Source organism: Cygnus olor, chromosome 10 (genome assembly GCF_009769625.2).
Source record: "Cygnus olor isolate bCygOlo1 chromosome 10, bCygOlo1.pri.v2, whole genome shotgun sequence".
NCBI classification, from domain to species: Eukaryota; Metazoa; Chordata; class Aves; order Anseriformes; family Anatidae; genus Cygnus; species Cygnus olor.
The window spans coordinates 18,915,058-18,939,632 of record NC_049178.1 but is presented as its reverse complement, the minus strand read 5'-3'; the positions used below and the strand labels follow the sequence as shown (position 1 = coordinate 18,939,632).

General features: G+C 41.3%; 1 protein-coding gene across 3 annotated transcripts in view; it reads left to right on the top strand.

The window, feature by feature from the left end:
- The window catches only part of LOC121075455 (contactin-3-like), a 97,447-nt gene that overhangs the window by 6,007 nt on the left and 66,865 nt on the right, over window positions 1-24,575 (top strand). For 2 of the 3 annotated variants that reach the window (XM_040568753.1, XM_040568755.1), the window contains exon 3: window positions 19,018-19,135. In XM_040568753.1, the coding sequence (XP_040424687.1) occupies window positions 19,081-19,135 (55 nt within the window). In that variant the 5' untranslated portion in view covers window positions 19,018-19,080. Of the gene's footprint in view, window positions 1-11,960; window positions 11,972-19,017; window positions 19,136-24,575 lie in introns of those variants that run through there. The other variant, XM_040568754.1, reaches the window with a different exon arrangement.

The window sequence follows — 24,575 nt, the reverse complement described above, 5'->3', positions numbered from 1 at the left end:
TTCTTCTGGCCATATGTTTCCTTCTGGATGTTTATGGTTAGCAGAGGAGGAGGGTGTCTCTGGGCTCAGCCCTGGTGACAGGAGCAAACCTCATCACAGGTGGGGCAGGATGTCGGGGCCGTGGTGTGCATTTCTCTTGTAAAAGCAATTGTAAAGTAACTGAGTCATATTATGCCACTTCCCATTGCTGCTTACCTAGCAGGAGATAGCTCTTTTAAGAAAGAGCTTCATTAAAAAGTTCAGTGCTCTATTGTTTATTTCCATTCAAATAAGTGACGGCGTTGAGGGCTTTGCTCCAACAGTGCTTTGGCTGTTACGTCCCTCCAGCCACTGTTTTCCATCCCCTCTCCTCTAAAACGTAGTCTCGTGCAGTACTGAAGGAAAGGATCGTTGCAGAGAAACCAGGAATGCATTAGAAGGAGCAGCTGGTGCTCTTCGGTTCTGCTCATGCTGCCAACCGTGGCTCACGAGAAGGAGAAATGAAGGGCACGGTAACAGGAGGGAGGCCGCTGCTGGGTGGGCTGTGCTTCGCCGCAGCCTTCCCCAGCCCTGAGAACGACCAAAGGAGCCCGCTGCCAGTCGGGCTTGGAGTGGGGTGCCCAGTCTCAAGGCTTGAGCTCAAACCTGCTGGCATGGGGCTGAGTCTGTGGGTAAGGAGCAGAGCTGAGTTTTAGCTGCAATGGGTCTTTTCATTTTGATGGCGTGTTGTTTGGTTTTTACCACAGAGTCTGTAACCGGATGATGGGTAGGCCACTGTTGCCAGTGTTGAATTGCAAGGGCATGTTTTTATAAATGCTTGCCCTTGAAATTTGCATGAAATAGTTTAACAATTTCTCTATGTCACGTGAATCTGCCCTGAATTCATTTCACTGGCCCGTAAAGTGAGATTGTTAACAATATTAGTAAAGTTTCTCTTTACCCTTAGGATTTAAGAATAGAGCACCTTATAGTTATCAAAAGGCAAGCTTCGCACTGAAAATTTGTGCTACATTATAGGGGAATTTATTTAATCTCTTGATTGAAGTTAAAACAAGCAAGCAGCCTTGCTGCCTTTGAAAGATGCCTGTTAGGTAAGTGCTCGTTTCAGGCAGCGCTCCCAGCTTCTGGACTGTTCAGGTCTGCATCTGGCTTTTTAGGAAAACTTCTAATGTTTTTGTACATGAGCTGGCATTTGCAATGTACTAGTGCTGGCTCCAACTCTTTCCTTTCCATCTGTCCTAATTTCTGCTTGTGTTGACTAAATACGTTCAGCGTGTTTTTTGACTGTGAAGATGACTGTATGAAAATGAATGTCTGCTTTGGATAGCCTACGAGGAAAGGATGGGTCTTGTAACTTATCTCTGTGTTAAGAGATTACATGTGAATATGCAAAGTGGATCATTTGTTAGCAAAATGACTTGTGAAGTGTAATGGGTGTTATTTATCTGGGGTTTCCAAGTGCTGTCCTGTAACTGTCCTTCCAATCAAGCTGAAGCCACAAGATGCAGGGAATTGAAGCCTTCCCAGAGACCGCTGATCCTGTCAGTGGGAAAATACAAATATCAGATCTCTCTTCCAAGTATCTTTTCCTGCCTCTGGATCTCATGAAGTGCACTGCTGTATATAATGGTTTAAATCAATGGCAAATGCTGCTGGGCAATGCCTCTGACAAATTTAATGGAAGCAAAAGCTATTTAGTTCTTCTTTAAATCAGATTAGCAGAGGTATAAAGTCAGTCTTTCTGATAAAGATGCGAAGTTGGTCCCAGTGCTTTCCCATTAAAGGCTGCTGGTAATAAGTTGATCAACTTGGAGCAGAGGAAGGGGAATAAAGAGCTAAGCTAGAGGATAGATTTCTACCTTGATCTGCCCCCTGTGGTTGTCTCCTGTTTGCGAGCTGAAATATCTGCTTTAGTAGCTAATGTGTGGCTTAACCCTTAGATAAAAGGTCAAGTTCTGTGGAAGTTCTGCGAAAAGCTGCGCGGAGTACATCAGTGGGCTTAATGCTCTTGTTCCTTGCCTTTTCATCTGTGGCCAACATCTTTAGCTTACATCACTGAAAAACTCCAAAAGGGTCAGGTAGTTTGGGATCTTCAGAGACCATTGTTGAATTACACCAGTGCAGCTCGTCAGGTGGATACACGTTGAATGGGCTGGATGACTGCTGCTGTAAGCGTGGGGTATGATCGGGGTGGCGCTTGCTATTTAAAAAGAGATCTTGAGCATTAACTTGAGTGTAACTGCTGAGTGGGAGGGAGTACCAATGAATGGAAACGGGGAGAGATCTGTGTCACTTTATGAATGAATTAAATGCTCAGAAGGTTACGCAAATGAGCAAATATGAATAAATACTTAAAGGCCCTTAAATGTTGAATACTGAAATATGCAAAAATGTTGGAAACATGCAAATTGGCTGTAGAGGTTCGCTAAATCTTCTGGTCTGTGTAATAGTGCTTCAGATACATCCAGTTACCCAGCGGGACATCTGTGCTTCCCTGCCCGTGTGGCCTGGGGGGCTCCGGAGCCCCCCGAGACAGGGACAGCGCCGTGGTAAATGCGGAGGCTCTTTGCTGAACCATCTTGGGGGATTTTTTTATTTTATTTACTTTTGAGATGAAGCCTGAGAACATTAAAATGGAGAAGTGTTTGTTTGATTCTTTGCTTGAAGAAAGTGAATTGATTTCTTTGTTGTTTTTATCTGTTCTGTAACCTGATTTAAAACAGACAAACTAAAACAACTCCAACAGGGAGAGCTTTTATGTTTATCAGCCATATGGTATACTTTGTTATGCATCAGTCTCTAGCTCTCACATCTTATCTTTAGGGTTTTTTTTACCTCTTTTCTCTTAAATTCTGAAGCAAGCTGCTGGGGTCAGGAGGTTGCAGATGATGCTTTCATATGAAAAAGGAGAAGGGGAAGAGTTTACAGCAGAAATGAGTTTTAGATACAGACTTGAAGAATTCATGAGTTGAGGCTGAGTTGAGGCGAGGAGGGAAAAAAAAAAGCTTTGCTACATGTGTGTTGGAGTTCTTGCCTCTTCCAAACAAAGCCCAAGACATAAGTTTTTAAGTTTCTTTTATGTGCAGTCATTGCTTTACAGAATAAAAAGCAGATTTCAAGCTTGAAGAAGAGCAGGAGGAGGAGGAAGGTAAACAAAACAAACGTGCCAGCCAGGAAGGAAGGAAATGCATTCACGAACAGATTTTCAAGCCTAGAAGGGATTAAACAGATTTTCTTGGATAATGAGTAAAAAAAATTAGAGATGCCTAAGTAATTTAACTCAAAGGTTATAGTTAAGAAACAGCTAAGGTTGACAAAAAAAAAAAAAGATTGAGGAACCTATCCCATAACCCCTTCAGTTGACCTGCATCACTCTGACTGTTGCTTGGTCTGGGTGAATAAGGAGGTATGGGTTAAGACAGCATTGCTGCTGGAGAAGCATCCTTGTAACAGAAACCTCAAAATGGTGAAGTCTGAGGAAGAACAGAACTCGAGGTGCAAAAGCTTGTAGCACTTCATATGAGCTCTGTAGCTGTGTGGTCCGTAGCATCTGTTTGGGTGCGTAAGCTCACATTTTTAAACAACTCGCACCTCCTCTGAATAAAGATTTATTGATTGTACAGAGATGTTCTGTGTACTCATTAGGCTTGTGTGCACATCATTAGTGGCATATGAATAGCCTCTCTGTGTGCTGAACTCTTTCCACCAGAGAAAACACATTCTTTCTTCTTGTGGACTGAAGATCTTATTTATGAAAAAATAATAATAAAGAAAAAAAAAAACATGTATGTTCTTGACCAAATGGCTCCCTGAACTCAGGATGAGAACTCTTTTTTTCTTCCCTGAGGTTAGGCATCAGCTAACTTGGACCCACGCTCGGACCCGTCCAATAAATGCTGATAACGCTGTGTGATGCTGGTAATGCTGGTGAGCTCTGTGGCCACTGCCACCCAGCTGTAAGGGAAGTGCAGCTCCATGGCTCACTCTTTCTGACAAGGTAAAGGACAGCAGCTGCTCACGCTTGGACATCTATTTTTTTATTATTTTTTTTAACTCTCGACTAGGTAAGAGTTAGCTTTTGTCTCAGAAGCAGCTAAATTAATATAAAACGTAATTATTTCCCTTCTGCCCTGCTCCCGACCCCTCATTTTGCATTGTGCTTTGTCGCATAGCAGTAACAAGAAGAATATTGCTGCTTTTCCAACGTCATTCTTATTCAGCAAAATTCTGCTGAAATTATACCAGAAAGAAGTGATGAAGCCTTCCAAAGAATGGGCAAATGGTTTGTGGAATCAAATACAATTATTGATGTAGTTACGTGTGTACAGTAGTTTTCCTTTTAGATGTTTAGCATAATCTGTTTATAGATCTTCCAGTTCATCCGTTTCTCACTAGAATTGTTGTAACTATTGGATTTTGAGTCTCATGTTGACTATCTTTGCTATCGTATTGCTAAAGAAAATAAGCATCTGTATAGTTCTGGGAAAGAGCTGTGATTCTAGTGCTTTAAATGATGTAGTTTAGTCTACTTGAAAATCCTTTTTCCTTGATGAGCTTAAAATGCAAACAGAAGCGGTATAATATTAAACTGTGCTATTTTTGTGTGACTGTTATATGAAGAACTAATAGGGCTTCCTTCCCTCTTCTCCTTGGGAGAACAAAATAAGATTTTGGCTCTTGCTTGGCACTTTGTTTTGTAGTAAGCTCTTCCTTGCCATGTAACTGTGGTTCTCACTTTGAAATCCAGATTGAAAGCTGCAGTATTTCATCAGGTACTAGCACCAGTGCACCATAAAGCCCTTCTGCAGATCCTTTCTTTATCATTGATCTTCAAAAAGCAGCTGAAATAAGTGGATCTTCACCAAGAAACACACTGGGAGGTCCCTGGTTGGAGAGGTGAGTGGTCCCGGCCACCTCGAGAACCCGTACATCTGCCACCCCCAGGGGGAGCGACGTGTCCTCACCTGGTGTCTTCCATGAGGTGCTGGGACTGAAAAAGGCATCTCGGACTTCTTCCTCACATTTTCCCGTATTTTCTTCAACAGCTTTTGGGAAGAGTGTAATGTCTTTTTCACTTAGGTCCCAGCTTTCTTCAGCTGAAGACTAGCTGCAAGATTAAAGGCTTTGTCTTTATCCAAACCTGTACCAAGAATATTCTTGACTGAATCCATCGTGGGCTGATAGGATGTTTCATCCGAAAATAAACCAAATAGTTTATCAGAAGTCTGTTCTCTGACTAGAATACTTACAATACTTATACTTGTGTTATTTTTACAACTATTTGCAGAGGATGGCAAAGCAGCTGCTGCTTAGTCAGGCTCTGTTTGGAAACTGCAGAACAGTCTTGTTCATGCTCCCAGAAGCTGGGCTTACTGTGCAGATATGCTGTTTCATACAAGGGAAGCATCAAGGAAAGCAAATAGGGCACTTGCCTCCTTTACTAAACTTGACCTAGGTTTTAGTGGGTGGATGGTTTTCACCCCCTTCTTTCCTCAGTAAGAGGGCAGAATAACATTACTCAAGAGGCATCAGTCCTGAGTGTAACTTAACTTGAAAACTGCTTTGGTATCACTTGCTGAATGTACTTCAGAGTTAGGAAAGTTGCATAAGCTCCTTATCTGAAGCTAAGCAGCTTAAGGTAGTAGCAAAGCTCTACCACCTCGTGCTTCCTGCTGTTAAGCTATTTTACCATACAATCATTTCTTCTTCCAGCATCTGAGCATCTTAAGTCTATAGATTTGGATAACTTGCATAGTTAACTGCTCATGTCTGTCTGTTTTCCTGAAAGAGCAAAAAGCTCCCTGACCTTTGGTATAGTTGTGACTTAAAAAAAAAAAAAAAACAAAAAAAAGGTAAAACATACAAAAAAGTGACAGTAAATAGTAGTAAGGGTACTAAGCATTTGGTGAGATTAAACCTGAAGTTTTCTGCAGTCCCTTTTGATTCAGAGATGGATGTGGCTGTGGGTTCTGGATGTGGATGAGGTTCTGTCCGAGCCCTTAGATCACTGAGCACGCCACCCTGAGTGCACTGCCTCTGTGGGAGCATCAGGTGCTGGTGGGGCGGAGGTGTCCAGCTGCTCCTGCAGCCTTCCTGTTATGGTGGAAAGAGAATTATATGGAAGCCTTAAACATAAAAATCACAAATAGACACAGGTTCAAGTTGTCTCAATTGTTCTAGCAAAACAAATGCAGGAGCCAAACCGTGTTTGGCCTTATGTGTAGGACTTGAACTGCCATCCACGTTTAAATAATGGACAGTTCAGAGCTTAATAATTTGTTTGTTTCACATAATATAAGCCTAAGAACAACAGCAGAGACTGGAAACTTCATCTCTCACTGCTGCGTACTGCAGTGGGGCTTGCATAACCCATGTTTCTGTGGCTGAATTTCTTTTGTGCCCAAAGGTTCTCTTTCAAGCAGATAAGTCCAGAGTGACATTTTTAAGAGAACCAGGCTAGGAATTTATTGTACTTGATGTATACAACATCATCCAGAAGACAAAAATACCATCTTTCGCTACAGGTATCTTAGCAAAGTAAGCAGAAGAAAATAATCTCCTTTATCCTCGTGACCCTTTAAATACTGTAACAAAGGGAATCTTCTCCCAATGCTTGGTTCTCTTCAGCAGTCAGCTGAGGGAAGAATCCCTGTTTCTACCTGGCTTTCAGAAAAACTTCAAGTGTGTCAGTGTGAGGGTTAAGCACTGCCGAGCGTTAGTGGCATGCAATTCTAATTAGAATTCTGTACAAATTCTAAATTTGTAAGGATTCACATCCCCTTTTGATCCCGTTCTTCCTTTCCAAAAGGACTTGTGCAGAAAGTCTAACTAAGACAGGAATGAGCATATCCTACTTGGATTAATTTGTGCCTGTCTTTCTTGGGAAGCAGTATTGCACAGTGATTTGAACTAACTAAATAGCACACATGAAAATAAAATGTTTGAAATTAAAACAGGTATTGCAGCAGAGAGACTTTTTTATTTGCATAAGAGGAATGTTAATGTTACTGCCATGTAACATTTACATGCTAAATTTTATGCATTTACGCTTTCCATGTTTATATATGTTAAATTTAACCTAAAAACGGACTTATGAAAACGTGCAGTGTTACTTTTATGAACTGAGGAGAAGAAAAGTGGTAGTTCACACTTCTATTTTTCTTTAATTCTTGCTTTGGCAACAGAATTCTTTCCCAGGTATTTTTTGGACCACCTTTTGCTGTTACTTACTCTTAAGTCTCCAAGTTAGCATGTTAAAGGACTTGTGCTGGGGAATGTTCCACACAAAGAGCCAGCAGCAGTCACCTGGAGGATGGCACAACCAACCTGCCCTGGTCTGTGTCTTTATTGCCCCTGGTCCTAGCAGCTGGGTCCTCCCTCCGCAGGCCTGTGGGTCTGCAGCCTCAGGTCTCCCGGGGCCACCCAGTGCACTCTAGCTGCCCCCAAAAGCCTCCCAGTGACCCCAGTGTCCTCAAGGATTCCCTAGAGGCCTTCCAGCGCGGCCTCCAGGCCTCATGTGGCCCCCTCAGTGCTCTCGGAGACCCTCTGGAGGCCTCCAGGGCCCTGCAGTGAGCTCTAGCACCTCCTGAAGGCCTCACTGGACTCCCCAGTGCTCTCCCTAGTCCCCTCCAGCCATCCCAGTGTCCCCCACAGGCCTCCTTCAGCTCTAGCTCCAGTGCCAGCTCGCTCCGCAACTGTGTGCAGCCCAAATTTTGAGCATGCTTCATTATTCGTGTTATTTATCTTGTTCTTTGTGAATGCTGCAGACTCCTGGTTGATGCATCCTGATATACTCCACAGATTTTCCGTGCATTGTGTGGAAGACTTATCTTCTTTAGATAAAGATGTGTGTATATACGTGTATATATGTGTGTATATACGTGTATATATGTGTGTGTATAGGCGTACAAAACCCTACTTTGATTCACTGGGCTGTATTTTACATACTCTGGACTTCTCTTACTAAAAGTTGGTACTTCTAGAAACAAAATTACAGCAAGGCTTTATCATCAGTTGCCAAAGTTCTATTATGGCATTCTTCTCCTCTGCTATGTTAAATATGTGTAGATCTAATTAGTATTGTAAGAATGTGAAAGAAATCTTGAAAGCCTCCCTTAATACTAGGCCTTGAAAACTGCTTCCTAGATTCGTTGTGTGGTTAGTTGAATTTAATGGTCTTGTTAGATTTAAAAAAAAAAAAAAAAAGCTCCAAAAGCCTTTGAAGAACTAAAATTACTTTTTATGACTTGGAAACGTGCATTGTAGGCACAGCTTCAAATACTCTTGTACAAGGCTTTTTGTAGACCAGATTATGCTTTATATCGTTGCTTTAATAATACCTCTTCAAAACTAGGCATAATCTGTTCTTGAAGGGGCTGTTTCAGGCTACGTTCCAATCTTCTCATTCCCTGTCCTATGCAGTGAAGGATGCAGAGGCATCCCAAATATTTTTAGTAATTCAAACGTCTTTCATGCCATATAATGGAGATCTGACTATTGAAAATTCTTATTCAATTGTAAATAATTTCTTCCTATGAGGAAGAGTAAGACCCCACGTAATACATGTTGAGTACATGTGAGTCTCATACTCCTCACAGAAGGTATTTCCTGTTGATGAGGGTAACTCCAGAAAAAAAATGTGATTGAAGATCTCTGATCTTCTGTAGGAAGACTTGTAGGAGCATCTTAAAAGTGCTAAGGGTTGCTTCCTCTCAGTCTTGGGGATTAGGAACATGTTACGTAGGACTGTCCAGAAATCTTTGCTCCTTTGCCTGTAGTGTAGGGTAGTACAAGCTCCATCACAGATGGAAGTTGCTTATGACCAGTGATGGCTTTTTAAGCTATGCACCATGTCTCTAGCATAGCTGTTCATTTCTGTTGTCTACTGGCCTTTTTCTGGCTCAAAACATGGGTATGTTGTTAAAATATATATAAACAACTTCCACGCAGTGCTTTAAATAAAAGGCAGTAGTGAATCTTGTGAAAGGGAGTAAGGAAGCTTGCCTGCTTGTAGCCTGCTGAGGAAGGGCTGAGCTTTCTGATTCAGTGGGTTTATTAGTTCTTAAAGAATTATGAATTTAGTTTGAGGTCATTTCTGGACAGGCACTTTCTTTTAGTCTGCAATACACGATTAATAGTGAGAGCAATGCCAAGTATATTAAGACGTGAAGTGAACCTTGGAGGTCCAAAAGAAAAATAGCATCTTCTGGCGTCAGGAACTTGTTGCTACTTCCCTATTAGATGCTGTGGAAGTGCATTTTTTTTCTCTGTAAAGAAAAGGTAAAGTGAGATTTGAGAAGCAGAGAAGAAAAGTATAAGCTTTTTGGTTAGAAAAGCTTCAGATTTCGTTCAGGCATAGGTATTCTGAAGCTGCATCTCAAACTTGCTTTGGCAGCCATGAATGATTTCAGAACAAGATTATAAATGAGATGAAATAGAACTCCTGAACCTAAAGAACTAAATTTGGATTTTTGAAAATTCCTTGTTATCTGTCTGTCTGACCTTCCTGCAGATTTGTTTTCCTGCCAGGGCATTTTGTATAAAATTGCTTTTAATACTTTACAAACCAAATTAACCTTCCTCCCCCTTCTCCTCCTCCTTCCATGGTTTTCGGAACCTCTGTCAGCCAGAGATTTCCTAATTTGAATTTAGTTCCTCAGTCAGGAAATTGATCTTTCAGTACTTCCGATATTCTTAAGTTCATTGCCATTAAATGTTATCTCTGTTTCTCTTTTCAGTTTAGCTCTCTGCTCCGTTTTTTTTAAACTGAAGCTGTCAAATGTATCCTGCAAAGCCACTGTAGTTGTTATCACATCTAACCTTGTACTGATATTTAAAGAGATCTTGTTAAGTAATTTACACACTGCTTTTGTCAAGCCCACTCCTTTTTTAGCATGGAAGTGAAGTCGTCTTATGTGGGAAATATAAACGGGATGTTTTGCAGCCATTTTGGCTAACAAGTCTAACGTTTGCTCATTACTGCTTTTTGTGGCCATTTTGTGGCACAGAACCTTCGTGTGCATTAATCTTGGGCTAGACCCTGAAGTTCTTCCTGGCGTTAATGGAAGAAAATTCAGTTGAAATTTAATTTCTTGCGTTCTGCTTGTTTCAAATCATGGCCTTATGTTGAGACTCAATTTCCTTCCTGGAGACCTAAGTAACAGGGATACCTGAATAATAACTATAATCCCTAAATTACGCAGAGCTCAGATTACCTGCTGCTGCTTCATTGTTCACTGTTTCCTCCTTCCTCCCCTCTACTTTCCAGCGTGGGGGTCTGGATGTGGTCTTCTACTAGTGGTGAGGCAGCCAAGAAAGCGTGCGTGTAAATTGGTGCTGTAATTCCTTAAACAGTAACCCTGGGGTGAAGGGGAGTTGGGCTGTAGGGGACAAAAGAGAGAAAGCAAGGAGTGGGAGAAGGCAGGGGGAGTGTTTTGTTTAAATAAAATGATTAAGAAATACCGTATCATCTGGTCTTAATAGTAACTGTGACATGGTTTGATTCAGTTATACAGTGCACTGGTGTGTTCAAACTAATCAGCTGTAGTAATCAACTGAACATCTGTAACTACTTTATCATATTCTCCAGTGGGTGTTATTCTGTCTGTTGGTGCAGTTTGTGGTGTGTTTTTTTTTTTTCCTTTTAATAATCTTATTTGGGGGTTAATATGTCTGGTGCTAGTTTGAAATTTGGCTGAAATGCAGTATTCAAGTTTTCAGGCAATATCTCATACTTTCTTTTAAAAAGAAAACTTTGCATAAAAATACATAAAAATACTTAAGAACTTTATTTCTATTCATATGAGAGGAAAGTGTCTCAGGCTGAGTAACTTTTAAAGTGAAACTTCATAGACATCAATGCAGATTAAGCTGCCTAGGTCTCGGGTAAGAAATGGGGGAGTAGGGAGGAGGTGCTGAAATGGGTTCAGATGTAACCATTCAGCTGTGACTTTGAGCTTTTCTTTCTTTTCACATCAGTGCTCTATCCTGCAGGGGATTATTCTCTTGCATGTGACTTGGAGTGAGATAATCACAGACTTAGATTAAGGGTACCTGTGACCATATCTCCTGAAGCTTGCTTCCATGCTGAAATTGGTGAATTCTTCTAACTCACTCCTCTATTCCCAGGCTATATGTATTTTAAAAGAATAAGAGAAGGCTAGTAAGATTACGTACAAAATGTATGTTTATATATATTAATATTTTAATATATTCTATAAAATATATATGATTCTTTTCCTCTTGTGCCAGTATACTTGAAGTATTTATGCCGTTTTGCCCTTCCTAGTATCTTACTCCTCAAGAATTTATTCTTCTTTTACAATTAAACAGTACATCTTTCCCACTGGGGTTCTGCTGTCCGGCTGCAGGACGGGCGTTGCGGCCCCGCTCTGCTGAGCAGTGGTGAAATGGGCTCTGTCCTGCCGCGGGCTGTGCGAGGTCCGGGTCTCGTAGTGGGACTGCCGTGCCTCATTTCCCTGAGTGCTGTCGGTGTTATCTTCAGCCACGTAAAACTGCTTGATAAGAGTTATTCCTGAATGCGGCTGCCTTGAGGTGGAGAGCCACGCGTGGTGCAGCGTTTGCATTCGGTGACTGGGAGGTAAGCCTGGCTGAAGGATGTGCTGAGCATCCTTGCCAAAGGCATCCTTGCCAAAGGCTTTCCAGGGAGCCCTGCTGCTGGTGGCTTCCCCACCCACACTGCTCCATGTCTTCACACTGAGTTTAGCTTTCAGTAAAGGTCACCCAGCACATGCAGATTAACGTTTATTTCGTACCCTGAGGTCTCTGCTGATATTTAAAAACAAGAATTTACTGCTAGTTCATTGGTGTGTGACACCGTTCGACCTTGCCTACCATGGCGAAACTGTATATGTCTAATAACAAAAGAAGAAACCAAAGAGGATCCCCTTTGCTCACCTGCAGGTTTCTTCCTCTGCCTATCTGCAGCAGAAAACAAGCCTGCGGAGTCTATCCTAAGTCTGCTTGCTTACGGGTCATCTCTTCTTTCTAGCTTGCTTCTCCTTAGAGGGAGGAAAAATGAGGATTTTGCAAAGAGGAAATGTTTTTAATCACTGTTGACGTGGAGCAATGCATCTCACCTGGCTGTATGGGTTTTTGATGTACTTTCCTTTGTGGTGACTTCCTGGTAAGTTATGTGAAGAGCTGAATTAGTGGTTCAGGGGAAGAAAAAAAAAGCACACAAAACCTGACAATTGGACATCTGAAGCACAGTGCAGGAAAATCTGTCCTTTCTTGCTCTGAGTAAATTGGCTGGAAAAGTCTGCATTAAAATGTATTAATTTAAAGCCTTTAAAATGTGAAATCTTGGACCTCTTTTCCATTTAAAAGCAAAGTGGAGTCTAAGCTGCAGTGGAAAGCCACAAGGGCCCCAGTGGCAGCCTGGCTTGAGAGGTGAAACTGAAGTCCTGGCACTTAGGTGCTGCTCAGCCCTCATGGGGCTCCCCGGCCAGCTGCCTGCAGAGTGGGCGCTAATGCAGACTGCGACAGGGTGAGGTGTTCACGTCCTTTGAAGCTCCTTGGCTCTGGCCAAGGAGCATCAAACTCCAAGTGTTTGTGCAGTGGGAAGGGATGAGTTGTATTTTGGCAACCGTGCAGGATAAGACAAACTTTTGAAGTTGTGATTTATAGGAGGTAGAACCAAAAGTGTTTTGAAACAAATAGTGTGCTACTTGTAAGGGAGTGAGGAAGGGCTAATAAAAGTAACCCGAGCTGCCAAAGGTCAGTTGTATTTGTAGACCGAAGTATTGGCTCATCGGAAGCATCACTTCGCTATCCCGAGGTGCAGGAGGTCAGCGAGAGCTCTGGGCAGACTCCGTAGTCATTGGAGGCATGGAGATGGAAACAGAGTAGTTGGGTGCTACACAAGGCATAGTTCATCCAATTCCATATCAGTAACTTTATCATGATTCTAGAGCCTTAGATTATTTTTAACCGACTCACGACATCCGCTCATCTGGGATCAAAGAATTTCCGACCCTTGAAGTAACTGTCTTGGGACACCTAGTTAAAGGTGATGACCCATACGTGTTATCAAAAGGGTGTCTGAAATTGGTAAAATCACAGGGGGAAAGCTTTGGACATACAAATTATAGGAATAGGGGCCTGAAAATAGCAGAAAATAAGTGTTTTTTTTTTTTTTGTGACGAGTCATCCTTCTGGAGGGATTTTTAGACAGAAGGAAAAGGGAAAAAAAAAAGCTTCTGGAAGTTAATGTTGTTTGAAATCTTATTCCAAGAAAGGAAGCATTGATGGGCAGAGCACAGGTTGTGTCACCAAGAGTATATTGAGATGTTAACATTACTGTGTGTTAAATGGTAGGATTGTGAAATCCAAGAGGCTGTTGTATGGACATTGTGTGCATGCATTTTGGGAAGACATTCAGTAATCTACTGAAGTGTAGAGGAGTGTATCTGTATAAGGGTAATAACCAGAGGTATTTGAAGTAGCAGCAGAAGTTAGCTTTTGGCGATGACTGAATGTGAAATATACATATTTTAAAGTTTAATAACTCTTGTAGGCAACTTCAAACTTCTCATTTTGCTGAATAGACACGGCTCCTCATTACTGTGGGTCGAGAATCTTTACAAAGAAGCGGCAGCCTGAAAGTCTTGGTGCACTAAAAATGCCCAGCCTACCACACGAAGTGGAGGCATTATTTTTGGCATTGAAGGTAACGTTTTACTTGGAAACTGGAAGTGAGCTTGATGGTAACTAGGGCACAGAAAGTCTGTATGCAGATGAGCACTGCAGCCACCTCCAAGCCTGTTCCTCAGGGCTCTACAGCCAGCAAGAGGCAGCAAGAACTCAATCTGCGTTTCCCTATCAGGACCGTACCGTGCAATGTCTTAGCCGATGCCTGTGCACTTAACACTGTCAGAGAATAAGGTGCCTATAAGACAAAATACCTGGTATTTTGTCTGGGAATAGACATCTGTCTGTATTGTTGTTTTGTTTTTATGCTACGTCTTCTGTACCCAAACCTTTCAAAAAACATGGTAAGAAAACATCAAATGTTCGGTTTTGTGATGTTTCTGATTGAACTGGTTAATCACATGGCATGACTAAGAGAGTGGTTTCTTGAAATGTAGTGGTTTCTGCTGACTTGCTGGGCAGAAAAAGCAGACGATATCAGGATAAACTTTAAGAGTGAACTTCTGTGCAAATATGCTTTCTCTCATCATCCATGGATTGGTAAATATGAAAGCTGTTTCCTGAAGTAAAGTAGAAAAAAAGCGATGTGACTTTTTCTTTAATATCTATATTTTGCATTTAAAAGTTTAACTTGCTATCAGTGCAATACCTTCACTGTACCAATGCAAAGAATATATAATGTGTTTCTGAATGGCAATAACTAGACATACCAAACTTGATTCACTGTGTTCAGGATAACTGTATTCCATGTGGCTTGGGAATGGAGTTAGTATCGCTTATAACGACTTATTAATTTTAAATTTTATCATGTAATTTATTTAATAGAAAGAGTTGAAAGAAATCTGACACTTTTTTTCCCCTGTACTTAAGGAAAAAATGCAAAGCTAGTTCCTTTGTGAAGCTTTCCCATAGGTGTACCGAAATTGATTTAGGTAGGCAGTCTCCACGGGTGGTCAAACTGTGCAAAGCAAAGACCTCTGGCTAGATTTAAAGAGGCTCTCAAATTGCTAGCACAAAGGTTAATGCGCAGACTTGTAAAAGCTGGTGGTCTTACGATAAGGTAGGATTCCTGAGGAACTTTAAGATAAATGTCATTCTGTAATTCTTTTCTCTTTGCAATTTCTCTGCTTTTGTTGACGTGGAACAATTGTTTGTGGTAAAAGGCTCAGCCGAGTTACAGCTTTCTTTAGTGGGTAGTGCTCTTCAGGGGAAGAACTGTGGGTGCTGGGCTCAGGAGCCTGGCTGCTATGCTCAGAGAGCTCCTCAGTAACAAGAATAAAAGATATAAATAAGGTAGAGATGCACTGTGGTGCTGTTTGTAGAGAGATGATTATATATAGAGAGTGGGCATTCAATTATTACAATTATTCTTTGTTCCAGTGGGAAAAAGAAGGACAAGTATAGGGTTAGGGAAGATGTTCCGTAGACTAGAACCATCCACATGGTCCCTGTACCATAAAGCTCACAAGGCTTATATCACGTGCAAAGGATATATGGGCAGGGGAAGTGGGACCGTGGCTGAAAGAGTCAATAAATGCAGTAAGACGAGAAAAGTTGTAGCGCAACTCTCCACAGAACAGTTGCTGGTACTTCTCTTTTAAGCTTTTGTAAATTCATCTTGTTAAGAATGTCTATGATGCTTTAATTAAGTCTCTGCTAATGACACACTGTAGATGACTTTAATCCTACTTAGTGATTGTTAATGGTGGAGTTCATCTAAAACTTTCTCCTCGTCTTTTTATGCTTACAGTCCAGCTTCATCAGGATGATTTGTCTAGTGCTGATATCCCTGTAGGGACAGGAAGGCTGAGTAAGAGCCACAGGCAGCCTAACAACTGCTACAAGCCTGCAAAGGCTGCCTGCTAATGAGTGGTGCTACATGCAGTTGTGGAACAAAGTCCTAATGAGCCCCCAAAGGAGTTGGACCAGCCACAGTTCTCCTTGGAGCACCTTTTAAACTTTTCTTTGGAACGAGCCACAGTATTGCTTAGTAGGGTTTTTAACTGTTTTTTGTCATGATTCTTAGCTTTTAATTGGTTAATTCTCATTTATCTAGAGTTTAACGCAGGTGTACTAGACATGCTTGTGTTTCTTCCAGTGGGACGTTACCAATAGCGGCCCCATCACATTCAGTACTTGTACCGTAGCTCACTTTTCTAAAGCCTTGCCATCTCCAAAACAAATTTACACAGATACCTTTGTCTCGAGATTTGTCTGCTTGCAAATGGATGTTGTCAGAGTTGAATTAATGTTATTGAAATACTCAGATCCGCTGAGCGGTGCGGTAGCCTTCGTGATGCTGCTTTAGGTGAGGCATGCTGCTAGGCTCCTTGAGCAGACCAGTGTGAAAAATACATGTGGGTTTTCATGGGCTGGCTTGGATCTTGTTTATCCCTTAAAATACTCAGGTTTGCAAATGCGTTCACTTTCATAAATGATCTGCATGGAAGATGTATTCCCTTACCGTCCATACATCAGGCACGGAAACGTAAGGAACGAACTCAGAACTTTGGATCCCAATAGAAGCTCCAGTGAATTTAAATACACACTTGTATTTCTTTTGCCAACTCTAGCACTGGATAGGTGTGCCTTGAGTTGGTATTTCCACGTACAGTCAGCACTTCTGAGGAGTTCATCTCAGCAGAGACCGATCCCAGGGAACCGGGCTGTCTTGTTATTGAAGCCAAGTGTAGAGATCGGAAAAGTCGCAGAAAGACTGGCTTGATAAATTATGTGCAAACGTAGCACTTCTCTAGTGGTTTTTATTGCATTCCTTTTGCACTTTCAGAAGTGCAACTCTCTTCAACTCAGACTTTTTTCCACTGCGTGTGGAAACTACACCGTTACATCTCCAAAGCCAGAGTCCTGCCATCCCAGTGTTGGTTCGTGTCAGCCTGAGAATATGAACTGCAAGAGGCAGAGACTTGATTCAGGGACGTGAAGGATTTAGAGCCCGCCATGTGGGTATTCTTCATTGAAACAGAGTATATTGGGTGATTTTTCACAGCTAGCAATTGCATTTTGAGGGAAATGAAAAATGGATATTTTCAATTTATTTTTTTCCAAAAAAATAGATACGACTACTTGAAATGGCTGGGGGACATTTTACACTAATCAGCGCATCTCATTTTTATGATGCCCTGTGGAGATGACTTTAACTAAAATGTTAATCTCATAATTTATCAAGATGAGATTCTAATAACTGTTTTCCTTTGCAAAGATATGCTGACCTCTAGTGTCAGCACCTCAGTTTATTTTTTTGTTTTGCGGTTTGTAATCAATACTGAAAAACCTGTTCTTGGTCTTTGCAACCCTCCTGAGTTCCAGGAATTTCTGATCAGTTTAGACTCAGTGACGCTATGAATTCCTACAATTCAAACTGAAACTTTAACTTGGGCTCATCCAGATCTGAGAAATTCTATTGAATTCTATTTTGTCAAAGCTCTTTTGCAGCTTCTTCTCCTTGTTTCCTAGTCTCTTCCCTAGTCCCATTTTATTATTTCTCTATGACATTATTAATCCTTTTGCTTCATTGTCCTCTACTTCGCCTTTTCTATTTTTATTCCCAGCCAACCCCTCTTGTTCCTGTAGCTGCAGTAAGTCTGTATTCTGTTTGTCTAGTTTTTTAATATTCAGTTTAAGCACCTCCTTCAGGTATCTCCTATCTTGTTCTCTGCATGGACTTCTGCTGTCTGAGCATGTAAACTGTTGTAGAGCCTAAACTTGCTCCAGCCCTTTCAGAGCCTGTACCAGATGCCTTCAGGGCACATTAAATAAGGAGCATGCCTACCTCTCGAAAGCTCTTGGCAAACATACAGTGCAATTAGAGCCCAGCAGCTTACGCCAGCCTGGTTTTATCATTATATTACGGTGGCGTTGTGCAGCAATTATTACTTCTAGTTAATAAAATGCACAGGATCCCTCAGAAGCAACATGCAAAATACTGCGGTGCTGAGGCTTCCTGGTTCCCGATGCTTTGATTTCTTTCAGAACTTAACTCTTAGGGATATGTAAGGTACGTTTTTCTCAGCAGCAGATTTTTGGCCATTTCCTAGACTGTGAGAGGTAGACTCCTGCCACACCAGCGCTTCAGGGTTTTGGCTTTTACACACACACAAAAGGAAGCCCTGCTTGTGTCATGCAGCTGCCACTTGAGTAGGACACAAGTTGGTAGTGGTGTCTGCATGAGCCAGGGGCTTGCAGGGAGAGAAAAGGTGCAGCTCTGGTGACAAAGAGCAGTGCCATCTTTCTCTGGGGAGATTACATTCTTCTGGAAAGTTGTGGGCTGGGGATGTGTCTGAGGGAATCCTCTGCGTGATCTCTCTGCCTGGGGTGCCTGGATTGAAACTCAAATGCTAGATCCCCAGAAATATTAGAAACTTTTAACTGTGATATGAAATAGACTGGAAAAAAATGTCCAGACATCTCAGACTGGCACCTCAGAATTAATGGTTGTTGTTTTGCCCTTCGTATTTCTGTGCGTTGATCCGTAGACTGCAGTGCCGGAAGGAAGCATTTGATCTCGCCTGATCTGTGTACTGCAGAACCTCAAATTTTGCCCAGCTACTCTTCTTCTGAAAAAAACAGATGCTGTGGAAGTGACACACACATAATGTAAAGGCCACAGTTGTCATACGACTTCAGAAAATTTACTGCAAAGCTTTTGTAGGAAATAGCAAAATTAGAATGCCATACCCAAGTTAGTAGACCTTGGCAGATCCTTTATAATCGAGCCAGTAACACAGATAGAAATGGAATCTAGCAAAACATTTCGTGGCATATCATCACATCTGATGTGCCTCAGTGCCACATGCTCACGTTCTGGTTTTTTGGTTGCTGCATCTTCCTCTTCAGGCTTCTGTGCTACTATTACGCACATCAAGTGCAGCTCTGGTATGGTAAAACATAAAGGGAAAGGTAGATGGGACTCTAATTAAATCAGTTATTGCACATGTTCAGGCTGTTGTTAGCAAAGCGTATACAAGGCAAGTGGAACGAATTCTTCTAATAGTTGTGTTAAACTCAAACTTCTGTTCTTTATATGTGATTGTACCTCATGTACCCTCTTTTCTTTTAAAAACTCCCATTTCTTACAAATAAATGAATGTCAGAGATTGCTAGGAAGCAGGCAACTACAAAATCAACGTACTTGCCAGCTGTGCTCCTGCTGAATTACATAATTTCTAACACCTTGTATGCATACACATCTGCACTTCTGTTTGGGGTTTGGTCATAGGAAAAAGGAGGCATTTTAGAGCATCTGTCCATTTCGTATTTATTAAAAAGCATGTTTACAAGGAAGCCAATTCTTAAGTTTGAACCCAATCATCATCCCTCTTTTTGTTCTCTTAACAGGTTAAACGTAAGAGTAGAGTAAATGTGCAGTTCATCTGAGAAGGAACCGAAATTACTGAATTTTGACAACTGAAGATGCTGCTGCTGTGGAAGCTGCTGTTCCTGGTGTTACTTGCTGGCTGTCTTGGAGGTAACAAAATACAATAATGCATGCAATACAAGGGTTTCAAATATTAACAGTGAATGAATTAAAATAACTTCTGCTCCAAGGTTACTAGCTCTGCTTTCAAAGCAAGCAGAAGATAGTTGATAACGGTAGAGATGTTATTAGAAATGCATGCGCCAGAGGTACGCTAATATAATAGCTGCAGCATGTTTCTCTGTAACTGGAAACTTCAAATTCTTGCTGCTACTGGGGATGATTGCTTCAGCTTTTCTCAAAGCTTCGTTTATTTTAGAATAGGTTTATTCATGAGGAGCTGTGCTGTTATCACTGCACCAATTCAGCAGTTCAGAGGTTTGCTTTCTCACTCTGCCAGACAGTAATCCAGCTAGTCCTTGGTGCTGGGAACTGTGCTGCTTTTCAGGTCTTCTCCTTCTGCCACGGCATCTCTTCTGAGCTGTTGTTCTTTACCTTTCTGAGTTCAGTACTCAGAGTAGCACCTGAAGTCCCTGACTCGTTTTGGTGGCTGCTCAGCACGTCCTGTGCTTGACCATCCCTAATGATGCTGCTTTGTGTGAGGGGGTGAGAGGGGGTGAGACGAGGCCCCTGGTCTGTCCTCGGTGGTGACTCCTGCCAGTGATTTTAGTGCGCGTTGGCACCATCAGAGTTGCAAAGAGCAGGCATCACTGACGGTTCCCAAACTACTAAAATGTGTGCTCTTCAGTAATTCAGTGCTGTGTTGATGTTCTTAATTGCTGTAATGACAGCACTTGTCTTGAAAGAGGGAAGGAAGCCTTTTGTTGTTGTGACTCATCTCATTTGATAAAGGTCTGGGATGCTCTTGAATATGCAACACAAACAAAAAAAGAGAAGTTCCCTCTTGAGTCATCGCTTTGCTCCCTAGAAGGGGGCTGGCTGAAGAACTGGAGGAAGGACTAAAGAGCAACAGTTAGAGCTGTCAGAATCTCAAGCTGATGATCTTTTCCTTAGGGGTTTTGCTGGCAAGTGAACGTGGTTATGCCTGTTTCTGAATCAGGCCTCTGTAGAGGATGGCTCTGAAGAGTGATCTGAATTGGCTGCTTTGAAATTAGGGGTGTTTTGGGTGGTTTGAGGGAAGGGAGGGTGACGTATATGTGTGTGCCTTAATTGAAAGAGCAACTACTGCTTGACACGTGAACCAGTTAGTAAATCAAAGGGATTATCGTCTGGGTCTGTTGGGAGTAGGTGCGTGTTTTCATGGCAGCAGCTCCAGTGCAGGGGTGGAGAGAGAGGGGCCATGTGGTAATGCCCCTTCCCGCTTTCCTCTCACGCCTGTAACCTCTGCTCGTGTTTTGGCTGCCCTCAGGAGGATTGATTTCTTGTTTGAGGTGCGCTGGAACATAACTGAGCAAGGTTTGTGGATTTGAGCTTTATGTGGGAATGCAGAGGGTCACGAATGGTTTAACAACATGGCTTCCCTGTCTTTAACATGAGAGGTACTAATATTGTCTCTGTGAAATCCAAGCACTTTTCCTTAGGGGAAAAAAAAAAGAGAGGCTTACATATATTTTTTTTCTTCTGCAGGACTACTTCCTAGTTTATGGTTTGCTTTCTAAGAGATACTGAATGTTTCTGACATTGAGCCAATCGTGAGATTTGCACAGATCTATTGGTTAAAATAGAGGGACTTTGCTTTTCTTTCCTTTGAACTGCAGGAAGCAAAGCTACGTTTTCATACTTCTGAGCAGACGCTGCCTTGCTACTGCTTCCATGCTTTCCCCATGTCAGTCTGTCTGGTCCTGCTGCCAGTCCACATGCCAGGCAGAAGTCTGGTTCTATCTGAGCCCCTGGGCAGCCCAAAACAGCGATGCGGGAGCAGCACGGAGCTGTTCGCCTACAGGGGGACTACAGGCAGTGTACTGTGGCATTCCTCAATGCTGCTCTTGTTCTTCCTGCTTCTGCTTTAGCAGTTAATGCATGTGGCAGTGGTCCGGAAAGTGAGGCTGTGAACATCCTGAGTTGGCTAAAAAGTGCAGCTGTGCCAGCCAGGATTGTGCTTCCCTTTGGGCTGCACCTGGAAATATTTCAAGTCGAAAATGTGTTTGTAGTCTTAAAACCACTTGAAGGATGTAAGTCCACTTTCTGCAATGCCTACTGCTATGTCTTTGGTATCATTGGGGAATTACTTGTAAGGCCAATTAGACACTGCAGCATCTGAATTGGCAAATCTTGACATTATAAATGTCAGCAAAACAAATTGTTTTTGCAGAATGTATGCATGCATTTCTGAATCTCTCATATGTAATTTTGGAAATATGCTGACTGCTCAGTACAGTTACTATTCAAAGGAGATATGTTATTAGTTAATTAGAATACAGGCTAAGCCAAAAGAAATTTTAAGTGATTAGTTGATGTAATGAAGGATACTGGGAGGAGGATGGGGGTGGGGGGACCAACGAGTAGAATCCAAACATTGAAATTCATTAGCTACCTATGGATTTTTCTAAGTGTGCTCTCACTGGTTTTGCCCTGCTGATATTGTTTTTGCTAGCCTTACGTTGCAGTACTTAACTAAAGTGTATGAGTATTTTTCAGGCAATAGTAACGTGCATTGGTGACTTGCATCATGTCTATCATTTGTAGTAGAATGAATGATTTCATTATGTTCATGGTTATGTTCATGTTAAATGAGTATTAATGCTATAAGAAAAAAAATCAAAAATAACAACAAAGCCTGTTCTTAAATCTGCTAAAATAATTTAAGTTTTTCATGTGGTACTAGTCTTTATCTCTCTTACCTTAGAACCTTATTTTCCTTTAGTTTGGGATTGTATTGATAACGTGTAATTTTTAGCATTTGGATCATAACAGATATCTGAGATGCAAATAGTATAAAAGGGAAAAACTAAATCCTAATATGTCATTCATAGACAATATGCAGTAAAATATCCTTTTGAAGAAGGATAATCATTTTACTCTTACTAAAGTCGTATCTATCCTTAATTGCAAAACGTAGAAATTGATATTTTAAAACAGAAAAAACATTTTAGATAATAGATGAGGTGATGTTCAGGCACAGGAGGATATGTTGACTCTTACATAGCATAAAGTTCTCCCAGGCGCTGCTGATGTTACTGTTTTTGTCATAGACAATAATATGGAGAAAGCTGTAGGCACCACAAGTTGGAGTCATTCAAACAAATCTATTGAGTATGAGCTGTAACATCTGCAGAACTACTTTAACACCCTCAAAGCTTCACTCAGATCACTTTGACCTTGGTAGCGGTTCTTATGGAGGCATACATAACCTCCTTCGAAAAGGATGAAAGATTTTTCACCCATCTGTTGAAGGACTCTTTTGTCCTTTAATCTTCCTTATATTTTTATTTTGTCATCTCAGTTCTTTTCAGTCATGTTTGAAAGCAACTTAGATGAAAGCAAGTTTTGTTTTTGCTGCCTATAAAGAATTGTAGTCTTGAGGATTCAAGATGAATGCAAAAGTATCTTATGTTAAATCACGTCAACACCGGATGAACCAAATGAGTTCCTCGAGAGGAAGAGAAGAGAGGGGAAAAGAAGAATGTTTGACTCTATGCAAATGTAACTGCAGAAAGGGACACAATATGAAAGCAATAATGTTAACTGCAGATTCATAAATTCACATGTCTCAGGTTGGCATTGAGTATCATGGAGTTTGCAAATTAATGTCAGAGCTAATAGAAAAATACTCGTTATTGAGCTAATTGCTAGTAGAATATTTAATTTCTGATGGCCATTGCCCTGTCTCCTGTAAGGCACTGTCCTCATTCCCTGTTCACCCTTGCTTTGCATCTGTTCCCGTTCATCTCTCTTCAGTTACGGTATTCCCCAAAAGTCCTCTGAGTAGCAATGCGGAGCTCGTAGATTGGAGGACCGGCAAGAAGTCAAGCAAAAAAAAAAAAAAGCCATTTTTCACGTTGCCAGAAGCCAGATGGTTGGATGGAGCAGGGCTGCTTAGAAGCCTTGAGCACCCATAATTGATATCCCTGACTTAATGTGGTTTTATTGCTGTCACTGACCATGCTGCTTGTAGCAACAGTCAGCACTTACGGAGACATGAGGCTGAGCCAGATGTAATTTGCTGAACAGCCTGAATTGAACAGTTCCAGCTGCCTACCCCCATCTCACTCAGCTCAGCACAAGGTCTCAATCCTGACGTGCAGTTCTTTTGCTATCTGGAGACTGCATGTGTTTAATTCTAACATTATCTTTTTGCTTAAATTGCTTCAATATTATGAATAGACCTTTGGAACAGTGTACTTCTAAAATCTACCAGAGAATCCTGTAGTTGAGTCTTTTTCAGGACAAATTTTAGCGGGAGCACTCTGTAAACACGAAACAAGGCGTTAAACAGTTTTGAGAATATTACTTTTAAACTATAATCAAGACAGATTAGGAGATATTCTGGCTTTCTATAGAAACATTTTTTCTGGTGTTGAGTTTGACTGAAAAGACAGTTCTTCTAAGACTTGCCTGCAAATTAATGTTATGAAATAACATCATAGTTCCAGAAATGGAGATGTTGCTGATCTTAAAGTTTTGATGTTCTTTGTCCTTACAGATAACACTTCAAACTAGTTCCTAGTTTGCAGTTGTTCTGTATTGAATTGCTTTTGGTTTATCCTGTGTGAATCTTCATCAAAGTGAAGATGTGAGAGTATCTAATAGAGGGGGAAAAAAAAAAGGCCTTTGGGTTTTTATTTATTGATGTATATTTATATCTGTATAACTAATGATCTTGCTGTCTTTGCCTATTTACTGCAGGGAGAAAGAAGGTGATTATTCAGCATTAAGTATACATCTCAAGTTTGAAACAAGTAAGGGGAACATCCACCTAGTCAGGAAAGAAACTCCCTGCCCATTACAGGGGGGTTGAAACTTAATGATATTTAAGGTCCCTTCCAACCTAAGCCATTCTATGAGTCTATGAAATTGAAAAAAACAGTTTATTATCAGTGCTTAAATGACTCTGAAGAACAAGCTGAAAGATCAATAAAATACAGAAACAACAATTAAAAAAAAAAGAGCAGTTCACAGACTCAGAGTGGTTTAGATTGAAGGGACCTCTGGAGTTCATTTGGTCCATCCAGTTGGAGTCTGAACCAAGTGATGGTCTGGGGTGAGGTTGTGAATTGATTCCAGGAGCGCTATGACTCTTCCTGACCCTCATAGATTTTCCCACCCCTCCCAAGTGACCCAGATGATTTCATTTAATCTTTTAATAAACTGGATTTCACTTAATCTTTTAGTAAACTGGATAGCAGGATTTTTTTTATTTCCCATGTGAGGGAAGAATAAATGACTGAGATGCATTGCTATAGAAGTGACTGGCGAATATATAAGATAAACAGACAAGGTAAACGCCTATCCCATAAGTGTGCAAACTGCTTCTCTGCAGTTTGTGTGACAGCTGTCTTTTCTTACCGTTCCTGTTAGTTTTGGCTTCAAA